The sequence below is a fragment of the Hyperolius riggenbachi genome, chromosome 6 (assembly GCF_040937935.1).
Source record: "Hyperolius riggenbachi isolate aHypRig1 chromosome 6, aHypRig1.pri, whole genome shotgun sequence".
Classification (NCBI taxonomy): Eukaryota; Metazoa; Chordata; class Amphibia; order Anura; family Hyperoliidae; genus Hyperolius; species Hyperolius riggenbachi.
Genome location: NC_090651.1, coordinates 346,498,724 through 346,521,496, shown reverse-complemented (window position 1 = coordinate 346,521,496; position 22,773 = coordinate 346,498,724). Strand labels below are relative to the sequence as shown.

Here is a 22,773-nt window from a genome sequence, read left to right as displayed (position 1 = left end):
GCACCACAGCTGGGTTCGGTTGTTTTATATGCATGTGGAGGATTTCCGCAGTGTCAGCGCACATCTTGTGCGCTGACCACGGAAATAATTCCCCAATCGTTACACAAGCCCACAAATTAAAAAGTAAGAGTGTGGGAGGGAAGGAGTTAATTTTAAAGTAAACCCTGCGAAGAAGACCCAGACTGGACCCAACTGAACCAGTTACCGGGGCTGATCGCGGCTGAACGGCAGACCGTGGGAGGATGGCGCGGGACTCAGACGTGTTTATGGGGCGGGAGGAAGCCCCAATTAAGTATCAAATCTTTAGTTTACAAGATCTCTGGTACACTTTAAATGTAGGTGTGGGTCTTTATATTAAAAAAAAATGTATTTAGGTGTAATTTTACTATTTGGCCTCACGCATTATTTCCTATTTGCATAAATAAGTAAGTGAATAGGAAGTAATACGTGGCTGTGTTACTTTAAAAGATACAATGCCGCAGGCATCTCCTTGATGCCAATGATCATTGACCCGGGGACTTAGATTAACCATTTCTGCCGCCCGGACGTGAAGCTCACGTCCGGGCGGCTGCTCTGCTGCAGTGCCGTGCTCCCGCGCACTCCCTCGCGCGATTGCGGGCGCACCCCCATGGTGTCCCCCCGGTAGCCCTGGGATCAGTGAATGGGAACATGGTTCCCAATCACCGATCCGTGTCCCCAGCAGAAAAACTGAAGCGCTCATACAATACCTAAAAATTTCCACATCCCCCTTGTTCTTCCGCTTAGCACAAGGAGGGGAAAAAAAACTCAAGGTGGCCAACTTGTGGCCAAATAGTAAAACTACATCTACATATTTCTTACATTACAATTTACACATATAAAAACATTAAAAATTAACTGTTTATTTCCCACACCAAAATATTACCCAAATAAAATTTTTAATGGAAAAAAAAATGACAATTAAAAAAAAAAAGCCATAAATAGTTACCTAAGGGTCTGAACTTTTTAAATATGCATTTGAAGGGGGTATACTACGAACATAAATTATAAGCTTGTAAATAGTGATGGACGCAAAATGGAAAACATGCACCTTTATTTCCAAATAAAATATTGGCGCCATACATTGTGATAGGGACATAATTTAAATGGTGTCATAACTGAGACAAACGGGCAAATAAAATACATAGGTTTTAATTATGGTAGCGTGGAAATATTTTAAAGCTATAATGGCTGAAAACTGAGAAATAATGCATTTTTTCCACTTTTTTTCTTATTAATCCTGTTAAAATGCATTTATAAAAAAAGAATTCTTAGCAAAATGTACCATCCGAAGAAAGCCTAATTAGTGGTGGAAAAAACAAGGTATAGATCAGTAAATTGTGATAGTGATAAAGTTATTAGAGAATAAATGGGAGGTGAAAATTGCTCTGATGCATAAGGTGAAAAATCCCCGCAGGCTGAAATGGTTAATGAATGGGAACTGGGTTCCCATTCATTCATCTCCCCGCTAACGGACGGCAACAAGTACCTGCTGAAGATGAATATTTACGTCCCTGGGACTTCGAGTGAAGTTTCCCAGGATGTAATTATACTTTACTAGGTGAATAAGTAGTTACACTTGTGGATTGACAATTCACTTTTATTAAATTAACAGTTTCTTTTATTTCAATGTTTTAAAAATAAGTTTCCATTTAGTTTACAGTCAGCTAAGAATTTCCCCAAATAACAGTAAGTTTAAATTGTTTTCTAGGAACCATCTCAACGATATTCTGGATCTTTTGTTTGACTACAGACTGTCCATAAACCCCCACAATGCTGCATGGTAACTAGCTGGACACAGCAGCAGCCAATGTGAGGCTAAACACTCACCAAAAATCGCTGCAGCGCTTTAAAATCCCTGCAGCGCTTTGTGCAATGATTTCTAGGGCATTTGCGATTGTGATTACCCGACGCTTGAAAACAACATTGAAAGTAACCTGTACAGCGCTTCCTATCAGCAATTTGCTTGTTTTTTTTTTTGTAAAAAACTTTATTATGCTAACCAGGCGTCCTTCTTCCATCCATAGGCCCGCCCCCTAAAGGAAGAAGTCATAGGTGCTTCTCTATGACCAATCAGAGAAGTGCCTGTGACCTCTTCCTTTAGGGGCAGATGGAAGAAGGAAATACAGAGACTCAGTAAGTATAATAAAGTTTATCAAAAAAGGCTGATTTTTCCCCGTGTCTTCTGTCCGCCTGTGTGCCTGCGTCCTCTATCCTCCAGTGTCCCTGTGTTGTCTGCCTGGTTTGCCTGTCCCCCTGTCACCTCCAGTGTCCACTGTCCCTGTCCTCACCCCCTCTGTCCTCTTCAATAAGTGTACCCCAACTCCTCTAGTGTGCTCTGCCTGTTACATACAGAATTAATAGTAAAGTGGTGGAGAGCAGCATAATAGGCACAGGACACTACATGCAGCCAAGGGCAAGTGTCAGTCTAATGACCCTTAGTGAAATGCCAGAAATGGTAGGTTGTAGCCCCAGTGCTATGTAATAATCCAAAGGGAGATGAATGATTTCACTGTAGCCAAATAAAAGGCTTGCACACTGATGAATACAGTGACAAGTTGTTTGAATGTAATGTCGCTCTGGCCTGGAACACACTTGGAGCGATTCTCTGAACGCTTTGTGATTTGAAAAGCTCTTGCTAATGTAATGCTATGGGTGTGATCTCACTTGAGCGATGTGATTTTTATAAAAATCCCCCATAGCATTGCATTAGCAAGAGCTTTTCCAAATCATTAGCGCTACTAGTGGGTTTGAGTCTACACTCTGCAGCGGCAGCGGAATGGTGTGTTCGTTGCGGTTAGTTGGCTGCAAGGCTTATGATAATTAGTTCTTTATTCACATGGACCCGCAATTACAGCCAGTCTTGTTGGAGAAATTGTCTCTCCCTTTGGATTATTACATATTCGCCACTCGGGAGACTGTTAGACAGCGAAACTGACGTTTTTTTTACTAAGTAAACAGCTGTGTGACAAGGCTGTCCCCCTGGCACACAGGAGAGCGGTCGGCTCTCATAGGTTGAAGCCTATGACAGCCGATCGCATCATTGGCTGGCTGGAGGGAGGGAGGGTTTTCAGGAGGAAAAAAAAATAGTACATTTTATAAAAAAAAAAAAAATAACATAAATATTTATAAAAATAAATAATAATATATATATAATAATACATCAGACCCCACCAACAGAGAGCTCTGTTGGTGGGGAGAAAAGTGGGGGGGAATCACTTGTATGCTGTGTTGTGAGGCCCTGCAGCGAGCCCTTAAAGCTGCAGTGGCCAATTTAGTGAAAATTGGCCTGGTCTTTAGGAGGGGCTTAACACTGCGGTCCTCAAGAGGTTAATAGGCTGCACGGGTCTTGTCGGTGGATCCAGGTTGCCGTAATTGGGCCAATCACTGCACTCTCTCATACTGAGAGAGTGCAATGATTGGCCCCAATGACGGCGCTCTGGTCCCGCCAGCGAGACCAGTGCAGCCTATTAAGAAGCGAGAAGGGAGCAGAGAGGGCTGTGATTGGTGGTCTGGGGCAGTGCCCACCACCTGATTCATTGATATTTTCCAATGCAGTGCGGCTACTTCCATAGCTTGAAGCCATAGCCTGTATGCAATGCAGGAAATGGAAGGTTGTAGCCTCAGCACAGAGGACAATTGAACAAAGATGGGGAACACTTACTGGACGAGACAGAGAGGACGGGGACAGAGACACTGGAGGAGACAGGGACAGACATTGGAGTAGACAGAGACACTGGAGGGGGAGAGGACAGTGGACACTGGAGGGACCGGGGTGAACACTGGAGGTGAGTCTGAAATTGTAGTATTTGGACTATAAGATGAACCACCCCCCCCCCCCCCCCTCCAGCTTCCTTCAGCTCCATAAGCCTGGATCGCTCCCACGCCGCCTTTCTCCACTGCCACTGTCCGCCGGTACCGGGTCCTGTCATTTCGGCCAGTCGAGCCAGTCGACGCAAGTGCAGTGCGCTCCCTCCGTACTGCGCAGGCGCATGTGTACAGAGCCGGAGGGAGCCCCTGGGCATGCGGAAGACTGGTCGCGTCCGGCGGAAGTGACGGGACCAGGTACCGGCGATAGAGGCAGCAGAGGACGATGGCGTGGGAGCGATCCAGGCTTATGGAGCTAGAGTAAGCCCCAGGTATGTATAACATCTTTTTCCATTTTTCAGCTTTCCCTCGTCTCTGGTTCCCTTTAAAATGAAATAAATATGACAGCCTCCATAGCCATAGGTAAAAATATTTTTTTCTGCATTTTTTTCGCAAACGATTACATAAAATATTGATTTGTCACATTTTTGCAAAAACGCAAGCTATTTTCGCTAAAAAGTTCTTGAAATAAAAAAAAATGACTTTGGCAAAAATTTGTAAGCAACACTGATGAGTGTCAGTGTGTCTGTGGGGAAGAAAAAAGTGGGGGAAAGAGAGAGAGGAGATGGGAAGATGGAAAGAAAGTGATGGGGGAGACAGACACACAAAGGATAGAGTAGGAGAGAGATAGAGTCACAGGGTCAAGGGAGTGGGGGACAACACAGAAACATGTGAGAAATACCGGAACAGAATTGCAATATTCTGTTTTGCAGGGCCATACTGAGATAATACAGTACGTTGACATATTGCACTGTGGAGGAGAGACAGTCAGAAGGTAAAGGAGAGAGAGGATATACCACGAAAAGAGGGTGAGAAAGACATGGGGAGAGCGAGACACATACTTCAGTGAGAAATAGAGGTAATTGGATGAAGGCCATTACATGAGCAGCCCAAGACCAAGAAGTATTCAGCTGGCTTATCCATCCAGACCTCCCTCAGTGCCTCTTTTCCTATCACTACAGAAGTCAGCTGATTGTAAGCATTGTTATCTGTACCCACTGCCCTCTGCAGCATATTAAATTTGGTGTTAAAGAAGCCAGTGAATACAGATAATAATGAGGACAGCTAACATTTGTAATGAAGGGGGAAAATAAAGCCTTTTGCAAGGTCCCGACTTCCTTTTTACTAGCACACAGCAGGGCACAGGGCTGTGCTCATACCAGGCTCTGTGTTTTTTCAAATTCCCCGTAGCTGCTCCATGATCTGAACACATGCTGCTACTACATCCAAAGTCAACTGTAGGCAGTAAAGAAAGTACAGGCAGCAGCATGGTGCTGTGAGCTGCAGGATGTTTGCAGACATTCTGGTGCCTCAACTTGTGCCCTGCCCAGGTCTGGGGGGGGGGGGATTCTGGACACCAGTAGTCCCCACCTAAACTGTGAGGAACCAGTGTCAAACGTTGCTTACCTAACTTCCTGATCCCAGGATCACCTGAATCTCTATTAAAGCCATGGAAACCTTAAGGACATATAGATATGTTAGAACGTATGCTTAACAGAAACAAAGACAGTAGGGGCTATATAAAAATGTATATCTCTTACTCACACCATCCAAAATAGGTTTGGCTGGAATTGGTCTTTGTGGGTATTTTTTTTTTTTTCAAAATGTTTCACTGTGAGAATTGATTCTTTGCTGGGACTCTGATCCTGAGCCCAGATTGTGATGCACACATCATTCTTCCCATACAGATGTTTTTAACCTTTATTTTTCAGCAGGTAGACAAATAAATGCAGGTGAAGTTGTGTCAATCACTGAAGAGGAATCTCTCACTCTGAATTGTTCAGCAGACGGTAACCCAGCAGCCAATGTGACCTGGATTAAGGGAAACAGTAAAGGGTCAATATGGTCAGTTTTTAAGGCAACTCATGCAGCAGAAGATTCCTACACATGTCTGGCAGTGAATAGATATGGAAGCAAAGAAAAACAATTTACGATTAAACTACAAGGTAGGTGTGTGTGTGTGCGAAAATCTTTTTTTTCTAAAATAGTGTCAATCTAATTGTGGTCAATTCCTAATGGAGATGGATGCAATGGTGCATGCACCACCTGTGTCATCCTTCCAGTCACCATTAGGGTGCAGACTCAAAGCACAATAGTCAGTGGAGCCACTAAGGAGGTGGTGCACATACACGGTGAATGGGATGGGACAGGGAAGCTTTCTTAGTTGAATGGTTGGATAAATGGTTGATTGTTTAATTTCTCGGTTGAGCAAAATGATGGGCCTGATTCATGAAGCTGCCCTTCTATAACAGCGCGGGCTACATAACACCAGCGCTGCATGCTATGCGCGGTCGTGCTGCGTAGCGTACCTTCCTTAGTTACGTGCCCGGAACCAGGAAAATCGGGTGCATATGAAAAGTTGAGAAGAGGACAAATTGGGCGCCGCTATTGACGCTAGTGTTAAAGATCAGCTATTGGGCATGAAACTGGTCTGATCGGGAGCCCATTCAACTGTTCCTTGCCTATTGTTATTTATCGTTTTTACAATACTAAGGTAAAAAAAAATGTTATGAAATACGTTTTCACAATTATCATTTTTGTAAATTATCATTTTAACTTTTCAATATTTTGATATTCTTGTTTAATCATTTTTGTGTTGATTTTGAGAATTATAATTATGCTAATTATCATTTTGAAATGTAATTTTACTTTTGTATAATTTTTACATTTGTTTTGAAAATTATGATTTCAGGGGGTCTTAGGGTTAGGCACCACCAGGGAGGGAGGGGGTTCTTAGGTTTAGGCACCACCAGGGGGGTCTTAGGGTTAGGCATTGGTAGAGGGAGGGTTCTGTGTGAGAGTAGGATTAGGTTTAGTAGTAATAAGACAAACTTAACCACTTTACCCCCGCGCGTACGGATTTCTCCGCCCCTTTTTCCATCCTTTCACCCCCAGGGACGGAGAAATCCGTACTTTGCGCACTCCCGCCGCTGTCTGCGCTCCCGCTCGTAAACACGCCGCCCGCCGCTAGTAAACACGCCGCCGCCCGCTCGCCCAGAGATCAACGAACGGGAAAATCCATTCCCGTTCGTTGATCTAAGCCCCGCAATGATCTGCTGCCGCTCGGCTGAGCAGCGCGATCATTGTGAAAAAATAACAAAGTCCCAGCCTCTTTCTACTTCCTGCAAGCGTCCGAAAGGACGCTTGCAGGTCGCATGAAACAAATTGGTAATGTTGCCATCTTGTGGCCAAATAGTAAAACTACACCCTAACCATTTTTTACACACAAATAAACTTGTTTTACACAAAAAATTAACTCCTTACCTCCCACACTCCCCAATTTTTTTTTTTTGTAATTAAAAAAAAAAGAAAACATTTACAATTTAAAAAAAATACATAAATAGTTACCTTAGGGACTGAACTTTTTAAATATTTATGTCAAGAGGGTATAACACTGTTACTTTATAAACTATGGGCTTGTAATTAGGGATGGACGCAAAACTGAAAAAATGCACCTTTATTTCCAACTAAAATATTGGCGGCAAACATTGTGATAGGGACATAATTTAAACGGTTTTATAACCGGGATAAATAGGCATATACATTTAATGGGTTTTAATTACAGTAGCATGCATTATTTAAAAACTATGAAGGCCGAAAACTGAAAAATAATAAATTTTTTCCCACATTTTTTCCTATTTTCCCATTAAAACACATTTAGAATAAAATAATTCTTGGCATAATGTCCCACCTAAAGAAAGCCTAATTGGTGGCGAAAAAAACAAGATATAGTTCATTTCATTGCGACAAGTAATGATAAAATTATAGACGAATGAATGGAAGGAGCGCTGAAAGGTGAAAATTGCTCTGGTGGTCAGGGGGTAAAACCCCTCAGTTGGGAAGTGGTTAAAGGACACCTAAGGCAAAAATAAACTAATGAAATAAACAATTGTATCTATCTTCTATCCTTCTCCTAAAAATGACTTTTAAAATATTCCACAGTTTTATTTTATGTTTAAATCTGCTTTTTAAGTTTGAACTGTGTTATTGTTTTTGCTCAATGACACATTCATTGAAGTATGCAAGAGCTAAACTCTATGAACTATTGAACCTTTTTATCTCTTTCCTGCTCTCAGAAGTCATTTTCTGCTAGGAAAGTGTTTTATACTTGGAATTTCTTATCAGTGAGGGTCACACTTCCTGTCTTATCAGTGAGGGTCACACTTCCTGTCTGAGTCAGGACTGAGTCAGCCACTTACATACCTGATATTTAACTCTTTCAGGCAGAGAAAGAAAAAAAGGAACACAGCCTAGTTATTTGTGTCCAGGCACTGTACAGACACATGTCTATCTCGTCATGTCACATGTCACCTCAGGTATCCTTTAAGGGCTTGTTCACACTATGAGCATTTGCGGATGTTTAAGCACTGGCAATTTTAGAAATCGCCCTAAAAGCGCTTGTGAAATGTTTTCCTATGAGAGTGTTCATATGTGAGCGTTATAATTTCTTGTATAGCGATTTCCTGAGCGCTTTTAAGAATAAATACTTTGTATTTATTCTTTTCCGGGTCAAAGAGTTCACTTCCAGACTGACGTCAGGACATGAAAATCTCAATCGCTCATCAAATGCACTTACAAAAGAGCTTTTCTAAGCTCAAATCGCAGGGAAAAGTGCTTTAAAAACTCTCAGGAGTCACACTTGTCTTTCAGTTTCTACACGTTTCAGAAAACTGAAAGACAAGTGTGACCTCTACCTTACAACAGCTAATGTAATTTATAGATAAAACTGACAAATTGCGCAAGATGTCAGTTTTTTTTCTGCGTGCGAAATCTACATTCAAGTGTGACCTAGCTCATTGATTAACATGAGTTCTCAGTTGAGAACAGTTTTTCTGTGCAGAAAAGCGCACGAAAGCCGACAAGTGTGACCCCTGCCTCAATAAATTGCTCAGCACTTGCGATAGCGCTGGCAATTTATAATGTGAACCAGGCCTTATTCTATTTTTTCAAACACCTAAATCACTAACACTAAAATACCGTTTGATTTATGGAAAGGTGTTATATTGGACTTAAAAAAATCAGCCACTAACATTTTTCTGTAACAAAAAGATATGATATAAGGTGGCCACTAATGATCCAATTTCTAGTGAAAAATCGTTTGAGCAATCAAAATTTCTGATCGGAAGTAAAATTGTTCACTACACCATCAGCAAACCAATCTTTGCTTCCTATCTATCACAACCAACAAGAAAATCCAAATTTTGGTTCGACGAAAATCCAATCGGACGACTGGTTTTATAATCGTATGTCATTGATTGTACGCCTCAATGGAGATTATTTACAACCAATCCGATCAGAATTTCACGTTAAGATTACAACTAATGTTCTGTACCGTTTAATTTATATTTTACATGTATTTTGTAATCTTTTTAGAGATTTTATTTACCGACACATAGCTTTGGTAAGCCACTCAGTTTCACATTTTTTCAATTCATACCGGCCAATAAAACAGTAATGTTTCACAAGATTAAAAATAAATTATGTGGCTCTGAAAGATTTCCAATCATTAAGAACCAATTTAGAACAAAGTGATCATTTAAAATAATATTTATTTCTAAACTGATATTTTTATCACACGACTGCCAGAAAACAATAATTTCACTGTATCCTGTGCTCCTATTTTATGCACATTACACACCCTTATTCTTAGTTAGTAGAGATGACCCGAACGGTTCGCCGGCGGATAGTTCCCGGCGAAATTCAGCTGTTCATGTCCACGGCTGGACGTAAACACATAGCGCGTTCGACCCGTTCCTATACCTCGTCATTGGGCTAAACTTTGACCCCTACATCACAGGCAACAGACACATGGCAGCCAATCAGGCTGCACTCCCCCACGGACCTCATGTCCCCCTACAGGGATGGTCGTAGTCAGCCAACTTCGCTACGCTGGAAGTACGCGTAGTTTTACGCAATTACGCCAATTACGCTAATTACGCCAAACTACGGCTTTGAAATCAAACATTCGCTTCATATGCGTTTTGTAGACTACGCATTAAAATATGCAATTACGCGTAGTGCGAAGCATAGTGTATGCGGATACTTATGCCCGTATGCAGAACATTTTACGCATTAATTCTTCTCTTAAATGCCTATACCGGGAACTCTTCTATGCGTTCATTCCCCTTTCCAATGCGTGAATTTGTAAGCATTCAATCGCACGCGGAAAATTAGCTGCGAGTAACGCATTTCGTAGTTCACTACGCAATACACATGTTAACTACGCATAGTGGGCGTAAGCTACATCATCGTAGTTCGTATGTGAAGTCTCAAAACTACGCTTACGAATTTACGTGTTGTGCTACGCGTAAATTCGTAAGCGTAGTTTTGAAACTTCACATACGAACTACGATGTGTAGATGCGAACTACGATGCGTAAATTCGCACTGGCGTAGTTTCTGCTCATCCCTGATAAAAACGCAGCATCGCCGGCCATGCTCTCAGTCTACGGCTGTTGCTATAGTGAGAGGAAGGGAGAGATTGCTGCAGAGAGACCGGGACAGTTAACTAGGCTGTTAAATATTGCTGAAAGCACCCCAAAACAAAAGCTCTTTTGAGGGCTCATATTGTTCTGTTGTGTTTTTTTGTGTGCGTGAGACACTGCATATAGGAAACAGTCATTTGCTGGGCTTTGTAGTTCAAATGTATCCTCTTCTATCTATTACAAAAGTGATTCTGATTCTGATTCAAGCCAGCACACTGTGTATCATTAGCAGTGCTTAGCTTGCAGCTGTATTTTTGATTGAATGTACTATAGGATATCTGTCTGTGTGGGTGACACACTGCATAAAGTCCACAGTCATTTGCTGGACCTTGTAGTTAAAAAGTATCCTCTTCTCCTTCTACAAGTTAGCACACTGTTTATCATAAACAGTGCGTAGCTTGCAACTGTATTTGTGATTGAACGAACTATAAGATATCTCTCTGTGTGTGTCAAAGTACACAGCCCAGTGATACGCACACACAGCTGCTGTGTATTTGACCCTGATTGTGTGCCTCTTTGTCTACCAGTATTGAATATTGTTAGTAGTACTGCATACCCCCAAAATGGAAAAAATGACAAGCAGAGGTAGGCAACCCCACAGGTTTTTTCGAAGTCGTGCTGGTGTGATTTCGTGTGGCTCTCAACCTATGCACAGTGTTCAGAGGGCACATACCCTTAACCCCCTAAATTCTGAGGACTTAGTTGACTGGTTAACACAGAACACTTCATCTTCCTCAGCTTCTGCATGGAACCGTGACATATCTTCCTCCTCCTGCTCTGTTTCTGGCACCCCACAACTACTTACCACCACTCAGCCGGCAGCCACCACCACCATGTTTGTGGTGAATTTACTGATGCACGAGCATTATTGGTACAAGATGAAGGCACTAAGGATGTTACACCACCTCATATGTCTCAGTTAGGCGTCACTACACACATGGACGTAAGGTGTGAGGATGATGATGAACTACCTGTTGTTGGTGCAATTTTGGAGGTGTCTGATACAAGCAAAGCTGTGGATGATGATGATGATGATCATGGCATGGATGTCACGTTGGATCCCAGAAGACGTGATGAACAGGGGGACAGTTCAGAGGGGGAGACAGAGAGGAGGAGGAGAAGATGAGTTGCTGTAAGCAGCAGGGGGAGCTTGTTGCAAACACCTTGTAGCAGTGTTCGACGGCATGTATCGCCACCTAGGGTCAACCAGCAAACACACCCTTTAACGCCTGCTGCTGCCACCACCAGAATGCCGTTATGCCAGAGCTCACAAGTGTGACATTTTTTGTTTCTCTACCTCAGATTACAGCGATGCCATCTGTAAACTCTGCCAATGAAAACTGAGTCGTGGAAAGTGCAACAGCCACCTAGGGACAACTGCCTTACGAAGGCACTCCCATCACAAACACCACAAACTCAGATGGGATGAGCACATGAGGAAAAGCAGCACACAAACGCAAAGCCACCCTCTGCCTCCTCTTCTTCCTCCTGGTCCAGCATCTTTAGCCGCTTTGTCCTCTGCTGCCCTTACACCTTCACAGCCACCCTCTTCCACTCCGCCTCCCACCTTGAGCAGTTCTTGTTCCTCTCCCACAGCCAGGTGTCCATAAAGGAAATATTTGAGTGGAAGAAGCCAATGTCTTCCAGTCACCCCCTTGCCCAGCGTCTGACAGCTGGCTTGTCAGAACTGTTAGCCCGCCAGCTGTTACCATACAAGCTGGTGGACTCTGAGTATTTCTGAAAATTTGTGGCGATTGGGATACCACAGTGGAAGATACCAGGCTGCAATTATTTTTCCAAAAAGGCGATACCCAAACTGTACCATGATGTTAAAAGGCAAGTGGTAGGTTAGTGGAGTGGAAACAATAGGGAAGAAGACATAAGAATTAGCAGATTAAGCTGTGAGACTCCATTGCGACCTACTGCAAATTGTAGGCTTGTCTGAATAGGTGTGTTTTGAAAGTACTTTGAAGGTTCCAGCAAAACTAAACACAGGGAGCTCAACAAAGATCAAATGACATCACTCTTTCATACTATACATATGAACAATGTCCCTCCATAGATATAGACACCAAAAGTCCACATTAAAATCTCTTAAAATGTCCTCCAATAAACTTGACAGTATTTTCAAATTATTCTGCTGCTTTTCATGCATCAATAGTAACAGTGTACGCTAACCAGATTATGTGGCTGACCAGATTAGGATCAGCAGTCTGCGCTTCTTGCCAGTTTAACAAGAATACTGCAGCTATTCGTCCTCCAATCTTCAAAACTCCATGCATGGAAAACAAAATTAAATGGCAATACTGTGATACTGTATAGCTTAAGCATACAAACTGCCACCGGTGCTCCCCGATTTTAATGCAAGTACCCAGTGTTCCTCCACCAAGCAATAAATCAAGCCTCTCACCAGATCCTTATGCCAATCTGATACAGATTAGCAAACAGCTGTAGTAGCCTGGCGAGGAGACACTCATAGCCTGCTTGCTCCACCAGAGCCAGCCAGCCTGCCTGCCTTCCTGCCTGCCTCAGCCTCTTCACACCTGTTTGAGTCTTAGGAACTGGTCTGCTGGAAGAAATGATCGTGACTTGTATACCAAGCGCTGTTTGCTGATCTGTATCGGATTGGCATAAGGATCTGGTGAGAGGCTTAAAGAGACTCTGAAGCGAGTCTCAATTCTCTTTTTTAACCTATATTCATATTAAGCCCCATAAGCACAGCTAAACCGCCTCTATACCGCGGCAAAACGTGGGGTTTATAACCCCCAAATCCCCTCTCCAACCTCCGGGGAGCGCTTCCTGCTTGAGGCGGAGCTACAGCCATAAGCTCTGCCTCAAGCACGTTAATCCCCGCTGATCGCCGCCTCTCTCCTGCCCCTCTCATCTGCCTTCACAGAGAGGGGCGGGGAGAGGCGGAGATCTGCGCGGCGATTGACGCAAATGGAGGCAGAGCTACAGCTCATAGCTCTGCCTCCAGGAAGTGCAAAATCCACGACTAAGAAAGTCGTGGATTTTGCAGGGGGATTTGGGGGGTATTAACCCCTTGTTTTGCCACGGGATAGCGGCGGTTTAGCTCTGCTTATGGGGCTTAATATGAATATAGGTTAAAAAAGAGAATTGAGACTCGCTTCAGAGTCTCTTTAAGTTATTGCTCGGTGGAGGAACACTGGGTGCTTGCAAAAAAATCGGGGGGCACCGGTGGCAGTTTGTATGCTTAAAGAGGAACTCCAGTGAAAATAATTTAATAAAAAAAGTGCTTCATTTTTACAATAATTATGTATAAATGATTTAGTCAGAGTTTGCTCATTGTAAAATCTTTCCTCTCCCAGATTCACATTCTGACATGTATTACATGGTGATATTGTTACTGTGGGCAAGTTATGTAGCTGTTTCTAGCTGCTCTGGCTGTTACAGACAGCTTTAAACAGCCATTTCCTGTCTGTGAACATTGTTACATTGTGGCAGTTTGCCCAGAGTACCGCGGTATTCAGAGCCTCTTGTGGGAGGGGTTTCAGCACAAAATTAGTCACACAGCGCCCCCTGATGGTCTGTTTGTGAAAATCATTCTATTTCTCATGTAAAAGGGGGTATCAGCTACTGATTGGGATAAAGTTCAATTCTTGGTTGGAGTTTCTCTTTAAGCTATACAGTATCACACTATTGCCATTTAATTTTATTTTGCATGCATGGAGTTTTGAAGATTGGAGGACGAATAGCTGCAGGATTCTTGTTAAAGGGGCAGTTTAGTGAAAATTATTATTTTCCATTAATCACATATCAGTTATTTAATAATACGTTTCTTCATAGACCTTGTGTTAAAAAAAGTAGATGATAACACTAATTCTGCTTTTTAAGACAGCTGAGCTGCGTCATAACCATGCTCTAAGCTGCTCTAAGCGATGGACTTCACTGATAGTAGCAGACACTGCAGCTGATTTATAATGGCTGGCTCACACACTACAGAGAGCTGTGCTGTTTTAATTTGATCTTTGTTGTGTTTAGTTTTGTTGAATCTTCTTTAAAGTTATATACACACTTAGATAACAGGTGCGATCCAACCCACGGGGATAGATCAATTTAATTAGGTTATCTGGTGACAAAATTGAAGAGCGCACTTTGTGGGGCCATTTTATTTAACTTTGAAGGTTTACAGTCTTGGAGCATGGCCGACAAGCTGAGAGTTCCAAAGGAGAGGTGATGCTCATGAAAAGTGCTGGATGTGGGAGTGAGAGGAGGTGCCCAAGCTAGAGGTTAAAAGGGTCTCCTGATAGGAGCGAAGGTTCTGAGTGTGATGGTATCTGGAGATTAATGAGGAAATGTATGGAGGTGATAACTTGTGTAGAGCTTTGTATGGTAGTGTGAGTAGTTTAAACTGAATCCCTTTGGTAATTGGTAACCAATGGAGAGATTGGCAGAGAGGGGCTGGCTAAGAGGTGGATGAGATGGGCAGCGAAGTTTAGTAGGGACTGGAGAGGTGTGAATCTGATGTTTGGTAGACCACAGATTAGGGTGTTACGGTGTGTCAAGATGAGATATGATTAGAGCATGAACAAGCATTTTGGTTGCCTCCTGTGAAAGGAAGGGACAAATTCTGGAAATGTGTTTGAGATGCAAGTAATAGGAGGTAGTTATTGTGTTAATATGTGGTGGTCTAAATGAGAGCTCAGAGTCCAGAAATACCCCTAGATAGGAAAGGTTGGAAATGCCAATTTCCGATTTGGTGGGTATTCTGATTTCCACCAATGTCTATTACTGGTTCCACAAATGTCCGATTTCTGTTTTACATTTCCGATTTTTGAGGAGTCTTTTTTGGTGTTTTTTTCCATTCTCTGATTGGCCAAATACTTCCCAGTTGACTCTGCATTCTCTTATCTGGTCCAATGCTTCTGTGTTCTGTTATTGGGCTAAAATTACCAAGTTGAGGTTATGTGGTATTTTCACAGAAGTCTGGTTTGTGAGTTCCGATCGGAAATGCAAAAATGTAATTTCCATGGCATATGGATGAGTATCCCTACCGCCAGACAGCGAACTTTAGGGGTTGAGATTTTTTTCTACATTGATGGTGTCTGTGGGAGGTGGATCAGAAAACGAAACCACAATCTCCATTTTGTTCAAGTTAAGTTTAAGGAAACTGGATGACGTAAATAGATACAGCGGATAGGCAGTCGGGGACTTTAGATAATAGTATGGAGAGGTTGAGGTCTTGGATACTCCCCCCCCCCCCCACACACACACACACCTGTACGCTTTAAAAAAATAGCAGGTATGACCTCATCCAACATTATATCTGAAAACGCAGTCAACTCCTTCAACTCATTTTTACAGAGGCAAATCGTTGGAGGCAGCCTTAAAACTTATTAAAACCAATATAGGGTATTCTAATAAAAATAAAAACATAAAAAATAAAAGAGGTATCTTACCTCATCAGATGACTCACATAGGTGGAAAAGGGAGTCTTTATTAAAATTAAAGGGTTAAGCTGTAGACAACGCGTTTCACGGGACACATCCCGCTTCATCAGGTCAATAAACAGAAACCTATAATAAAACATTTACCTTAAAGTTCTGATCAACAATATATAATACAAATTAAAACTATCACAATTTTGCACTGCACGGTAGGCAAACGACTTTTCCACCCTTAAATTGATATAATGGATGTAATATTAATATAAACCATAAGCATGTGTATGACGTCACACCGTACAAAAATGGCAGGGTAACAATCCCAATCAATCATACACATGTGTATACACATACTTTTATACATATATACACATTCACATATATGCGACACCACATACAATGTGTACCGCTGGATTTGATTACGCAATTGATTGTACAAATTAAATATTAAATTAAAGTAAATAAATAAATAATCCCTAATTATTATTAAATTAGCTAATAGAATAGATAAATAAATAATTAATTAATGAATTATATTAAGTCAGTTGGATCACATGGATTCAATCAATAAATACATTAATAAATTAATCACAACCATTGTTGAACATATTGCTAAATTATAAAAATTAAAACTCAATATAGGTTGCCTTCCCGCTGTTACAGGTGGTGACATGTATTATAAGCTGAGGTAAAAGCAAGCTATACAGAAGGGATGTAGAGAAGGTTATGAAGAGGGATATGCAGAGGTTATGCAGGAGGGATGGATGGTTTCTTGTTGCTAGAGCTTTGTGCACAGTGGAAATTTGTAATTTCTATGCTATGTGCAAACTTATTTAACCACTTCGTATCCAGACCTTGTTTCCCACTTATGGACCAGAGCAGTTTTGACAGTTTAGCTATGTCCTTATTTAATCAGAAATAACTTTATCCCTACTTATAACACAGAAATGAAATACTGTATATATTGTTTATTTCAAGACAAAGTAGGCTTTCATTGTATACCATTTTTTCCCTCGAACAATTTTGTTTTCTAGGAATTTTAATGGGAAAACAAGGAAAAAAATAGAAAAAACACATTTCTCAGTTTTACCAATTCCAGTTTAAAAATAAAAAGTGCTACTGTAGATAAAAAAACAAATTTAGTTTGGCTATTCTTACTGCTTATCACAAAACCTAGATTATGTTCCTGTCACAATCTATGGTGAAGATATTGGATTCTGAAATAATGCTACAGAATGTATTTTTCACTATAAACTGAGATAATAACAAATATTTTTAATGGTAAAAATCAATCTCATTAGCTCAGGAAACATATATGCCTGTTTACCAATTAGTGCTGCATCAGATAGTGCCAGAAATGTGCACAGGAGCAAGCCCAATCCTATACAGCACCGCTTATTCTACAAGATGTATATCTACTGACTCGTGGCTTAATTAATTAAGTGGTTAATATTTTATTTAATATGGATTTCTTTTACAGAAGCAGGCACCAAGACCAACCAAGATGGTACGTCACTTTTTTTTACTTTATGTTTAATCATTTTTACCCCATATGCTATTTGTTATCTAAAATATTACCAATATGACATGAGCACATAGCCTTAAAGAGAAACTCCGACCAAGAATTTAACTTTATCCCAATCAGTAGCTGATACCCCCTTTTACATGACAAATCTATTGCATTTCACAAACAGACCATCAGGGGGCGCTGTATGACTGATATTGTGGTGAAACCCCTCCCACAAGAAGCTCTGAGTACCGCGGTACTCTGGGCAAACTGCCACAATGTAACAAGGCTCACAGACAGGAATTAGCTGTTTACAGCTGTCTCTAACAGCCAAAACAGCTAGGAGCAGTTACATAACCTGCCCACAGTAACAATGTCACCATGTAATACATGTCAGAATGTAAATCTGGGAGAGGAAAGTTTTTACAATGAGCAAACACTGACTAAATCATTTATACATAATTATTGTAAAAAATGAAGCACTTTTTTTATTACATTATTTTCACTGGAGTTCCTCTTTAAGGTTACCAATAAATGGTAAAATCAGATAGCTTGATTTCTCACGTTTATTCAACCAAAACCACCAAAAAGAGAAGAAATTTAAAATGTTTTTTTTTTTGATCGATAAAAAACAATTGATCGTTCCATTTTTTTCAATAAACTGACTGGATGTGTTGGTAAAATCAGGTTGATTGCTTTGAAAATTGAATGGTATGTTGTAGGTTTGATAAAATAATCAATAGATTAAAATCTTATAAAATAAATACTGTATATGAAATTGACTTGTGTATGACCACACACCATACATTTATTTATTTATTTTCAATTCAAGAATTACAATACATTTTTTGGATTGATTGCAACATTTAAAAAAATCTGACTAATGTAACACACACATGTTCAATTACTCTCCAATTACGAAAAAGACCATTGACAACTCTGAAAAAAATTTCTCTTGGGTGACGTCTATACATTAATAAATTGACATACATTAATAATTAATATACATTAATAAATTGACAATCTATCCTACACCATTCAATCACTCCTGATCGATTTATATAGAAAAAGACGGAGAATCCTATCACATTTCTTGCTCAAATTCAAGAAAAAGCTTTCAATTTTTTGGGACAACCGATTGTTTTTATTGATTTGCTGTACAATTGGATAATTTTATTGTATGACTAGGTGACCTAAGCCCGTTTAAAAACGGGCTCTAGGTCTGTGTGGAATCCCCATCCCCTCTCCCCTCCCACCTCCCCTCCCCTCTCCTCCACTCCCCTCCCACTCTTCGCCGCAGTGTCAACGCGCATGCGCACCTGCCGCACGTGCGCACCCGCCTCACACGTGAACGCCGCCCGCTGACTCGCTGCAAACCCGGCCGCCCCGCTGACCCGCCGCACGCCCGGCCGCCCCCTGACAAGCCGCACGCTCGGCTCCCTGGTCCCACGCTATCCCTGGGTAACGTTGTCCGTGCTACGCAGTGCGCACAACGGTTCAGCATGGACAACACTACAAAGGGACAGCGCACGGACGCAGGGGTTTTATTTTAGAGGATGTGTGGCCACCTCAAGGCTCGGTCCAGAGTGGGAGCATTGCTTTCCCTGTGACGGCAAGAACGCAACACAATGGAACAGGAAAGCATAAGAGCACTGTGTCGCATAAGGTTAATTGACAAGTATGCTTCACTGTACTGTTATCACAGGAGTTAAGCGGTAAATGCACTGCATGCAGGGATTCCTCACTCTAATGAAACGCACTGCATTGGCCACACTAAGGACAACACATTGCTTTTGTATTTCAGTACGGCATTCTGCACTACAAAGCGTCCATTACGACACACCCCAATGCTTCACTGTAAACGTAGCCTTAGGGATGGAACGTGAAACAGTATATGGTAGCCATTAGCAAACGTTCTTCCCATAATGCCTAGTAGGACATCTGACATGAAGCCAGCTGGCCAAAAGCATTCACAAACCTAGGAGTTTCAATAGGAAAGTGAGTTCATGAATGCTGTCACCGTAGTGAACTCTTTCCCTACTGGCCAGCTGGCTGCAGATCAAAGGTCATGCTATGGATTATGGGATGACGTTTGCCACTGGTTAACATATGCATTGAAGAATTCGATCCCCACGTAGCACTGTTAATGAGCTTCAATTATGCACAGCGAAATTACCCAATTATGATGCAGATCCATAAAATTCAACCTATGGAAAAATCTATTTTGCATATAATCATAATTAGAATGCGTAATTTTGTATTGACTCATCATTTTGCTATATATTCATCCATGTGAAAATGTGTTATCTAATGTCTATAGACTTCAATGCACTTTGTGAAAATGAATTTTCACTTGCATGTCCATAAATGTTTACATACGTACTTAGCTATGAAAGCATGCGTTTCTCCGAGACAGGCAAAAACAACGCAGGAAAATTGGGCGCACCAGGTGTCGCTATAGGCCGTAATGTGAATTACAACTGTAGCGGCACCCATTCAATTATTAAAGGGACTACAAGCACCTCTTATGAGTATCCCTTTAAGCCAGATGACTTCCAACAAAGTCGTGCTATGACCTTTGGCATCCTCTCTCCCTGATAAAGCGAGGTGACGCTCGCGGAACTAGTGGGATCTTGTCCTCTGAGGGGATTCCTTGTTCCCTGCTGTGCTGCTGAGATTGACATCACCATTTCTGGGCTAAGTATCTCCTATTTTTTGCACTACTCCACTTTATGCTCTTTTTCCTATGGGCTGTTCCTTTGCCTTAATTTTTTACTAGGCATCTTATCACTAGTAATACTGTATATCTGGATAGCAATTGTGCACTTTATTTTATAATTTTATATACCGTATATACTCGCATGCAAGCCGAATTTTTGACCCCCAAAAACTGGCACAAAAGTGGGGGTCTCGGCTTGCATGCGAGTCAATTATTTACCTGATTGGGGCCGAAGGGGAGCGGGCAGCTGAGAGATTGGGTGCGGAAGGCGGAGAGTATAGCTGCAGCGGCGAGAGCAGAGCTTTAGTGTCAGGCCGCCGCCGACTACCTGTGTGTGGGCCCCGAGCGTCCAAGCCACCATTACGCCGCAGCCACCCTGGAGGAGATAGGGTCTCACATGTGTGTCGCCGGCCGACTGCCGGCTTCCTCAGAGACCACCAGCTGATCGGGGCCGAAGGGGAGCGGGCAGCTGAGAGATCGGGTGTCCGCGGCGAGAGCAGAGCGGATAGATGGCCACACAGAATAGATACACAGCTCGCGCTTCCTGCTGTGTCTGCACCTTGTGAGCCCATTGGCTGGTAATAATAGCCAATGGGCTCACAAGGTGCAGACACAGCAGGAAGCGCGAGATTATGAACACGGAAGAGCGCTCCTGCTGTGTATCTATTCTGTGTGGCCATCTATCCGCTCTGCTCTCGCCGCGGACACCCGATCTCTCAGCTGCCCGCTCCCCTTCGGCCCCGATCAGCTGGTGGTCTCTGAGGAAGCCGGCAGTCGGCCGGCGACACACATGTGAGACCCTATCTCCTCCAGGGTGGCTGCGGCGTAATGGTGGCTTGGACGCTCGGGGCCCACACACAGGTAGTCGGCGGCGGCCTGACACTAAAGCATTGCTCACTGTGGTTATTGTATGCGACTGGCACTTACATTTTGTTATGGACCTGCCTATTTTTTGCACTTTAGTGACCGAGTGGTGGTCACCTTTTCTATTGCATTCTATTACCAGCATTGTGTGGCCATTCATTGCCCCTGCTTTGCTCCCCCCAGGGCTTCGGCTTGCATGAGGGTCAATCATTTTTTCATGTTTTGTTAGGTAAAAGTTGGAGGGTCGGCATGCGAGTATATACGGTATGTGATATTTATTCATGTGTTTATTTTTGAGGTTTCATTGCACAGGTGTTGTTTATTGGTCTTGCATCACACTAGGTTGTATACTGAACCCGGGTTCTCCCCCTGTTGGGCTCAATATTGAGCCTACTGTGGGGTTTTATATCTGACAGCAGCATTGTGTCATTATACAATATATTGCATTTAGAGTGATTGTTTCACATGCAGCAGGGATCATGTTGGAATAGTTGCTTGTTTTTTAAATGGTTTTATTCTTTATTGAATCATCAGTACTGTGAATATTATTATACCTAATGTTGAACAAAGATTTTTGTTATACTTTTTCAAATTTTGCTGTGGGAGGTGCTATTTTTAAGGGCTTTCTTCCTCTACCATATAATTGCTCTTGTTTTGAGCCCTAGCACACACAGTTATTTGGTTGAGGTGTTGCAGACACTTTCCAGAAACTTAATTACATGTACACATGTTTCTCATGCCCATTGACTTTGGAACATTTGGTGAAATTGAACTCCATGAATGTAATTTTGCATTGAGCATAATCACCATTGCAAAAATAATGCGAATATTAATGACAGTAAAATTATCCATTACGATCAAAACTACGTTATTATTCCTGACTAGGCTTGTATTGGAATGATTGTAATTGCAGTGTAGACTAAAGGTGGCCACACACCATACAATTTTTTTAAATATCTGTTCAATTTAAGAATTGCAATCAATTTTTCTGACTGATTGTAACATTTCAAAAATATGACCAATGTACCACACACGTATGTTCAATCTTTCCCCAATTATGATAAAACTGATTGGAAACTCTGACAAAATTGCTAGGGTGTGTATATTAATAAATTGACAATCTAACACACACCATACAATCTTTAAAGAAAATTGAAGAGAAATATCTGGCATTTCGGATCGATTTAAATCGAAAAAAACGGGAAATCCGATCGTATTTTTCAGTCGAATGAAAAAAAAGCTTTCGATATTTTTGGGAAATACGATCGTTTTTATCGAATTGCTGTAAAATCGGATCATTTTATTGTATGGTGTGTGGCCACCTTTAGGCTATGTTCACATCAGTATAGCTAGCCATATGTGGCCACAGTATTTGGTACACAAAATGGGAAAAGGCACCCCAATGTAGTATTCAATGGGTAAATCATGCAGTTGCACCCACATACTGGAAGTGCCTGCATAAGACACTGTACTGTAGACCTGAGGAAGCAAGCAAGCAGGTCCTGCGATACGTGTCATCTTTTCCTGTGTCCAATAACATTGTTATCCTAAACCTCCCACTTGAGGTAAGATTGTTTCATTACCCATATTTACCCATTTCATACTACATTAGGGCAACTCCTCCCATTTTGTGTACAGTTTTACCCCCTACCCCCTTCCTCAGCCCAGGAGCGTTCCGTAATAATAATCAAGTGGTCCTTTTTTTGGAGAGCAACCAAACCTATCCTCCTTAAAGAGACCCTGAAGTCTTTTTCCTGCTTTTGTCATATAATCCTTTTCAGCATGAATGTCTCAGTGAAATCGCCGCATCCCCGCGGCAGATGGGTGATTTATGGCAGAGGATTAGCCCTGCAGAGCTCCACGGCTTGCAGGGCTTCCCTTCCTCAATGAGGCAGAGTACTCAGCTGCA

The 22,773-nt window shown here is 41.9% G+C and overlaps 1 protein-coding gene across 1 annotated transcript in view; it reads left to right on the top strand.

Moving 5' to 3' along the window:
• Nucleotides 1-22,773, top strand: part of LOC137522241 (sialic acid-binding Ig-like lectin 14) — a 102,601-nt gene that overhangs the window by 59,827 nt on the left and 20,001 nt on the right. The window contains exons 7-8 of the mRNA XM_068242273.1: nt 5,598-5,831; nt 17,255-17,281. Coding sequence (XP_068098374.1) covers nt 5,598-5,831; nt 17,255-17,281 — 261 coding nt within the window. The remainder of the gene's footprint in view (nt 1-5,597; nt 5,832-17,254; nt 17,282-22,773) is intronic.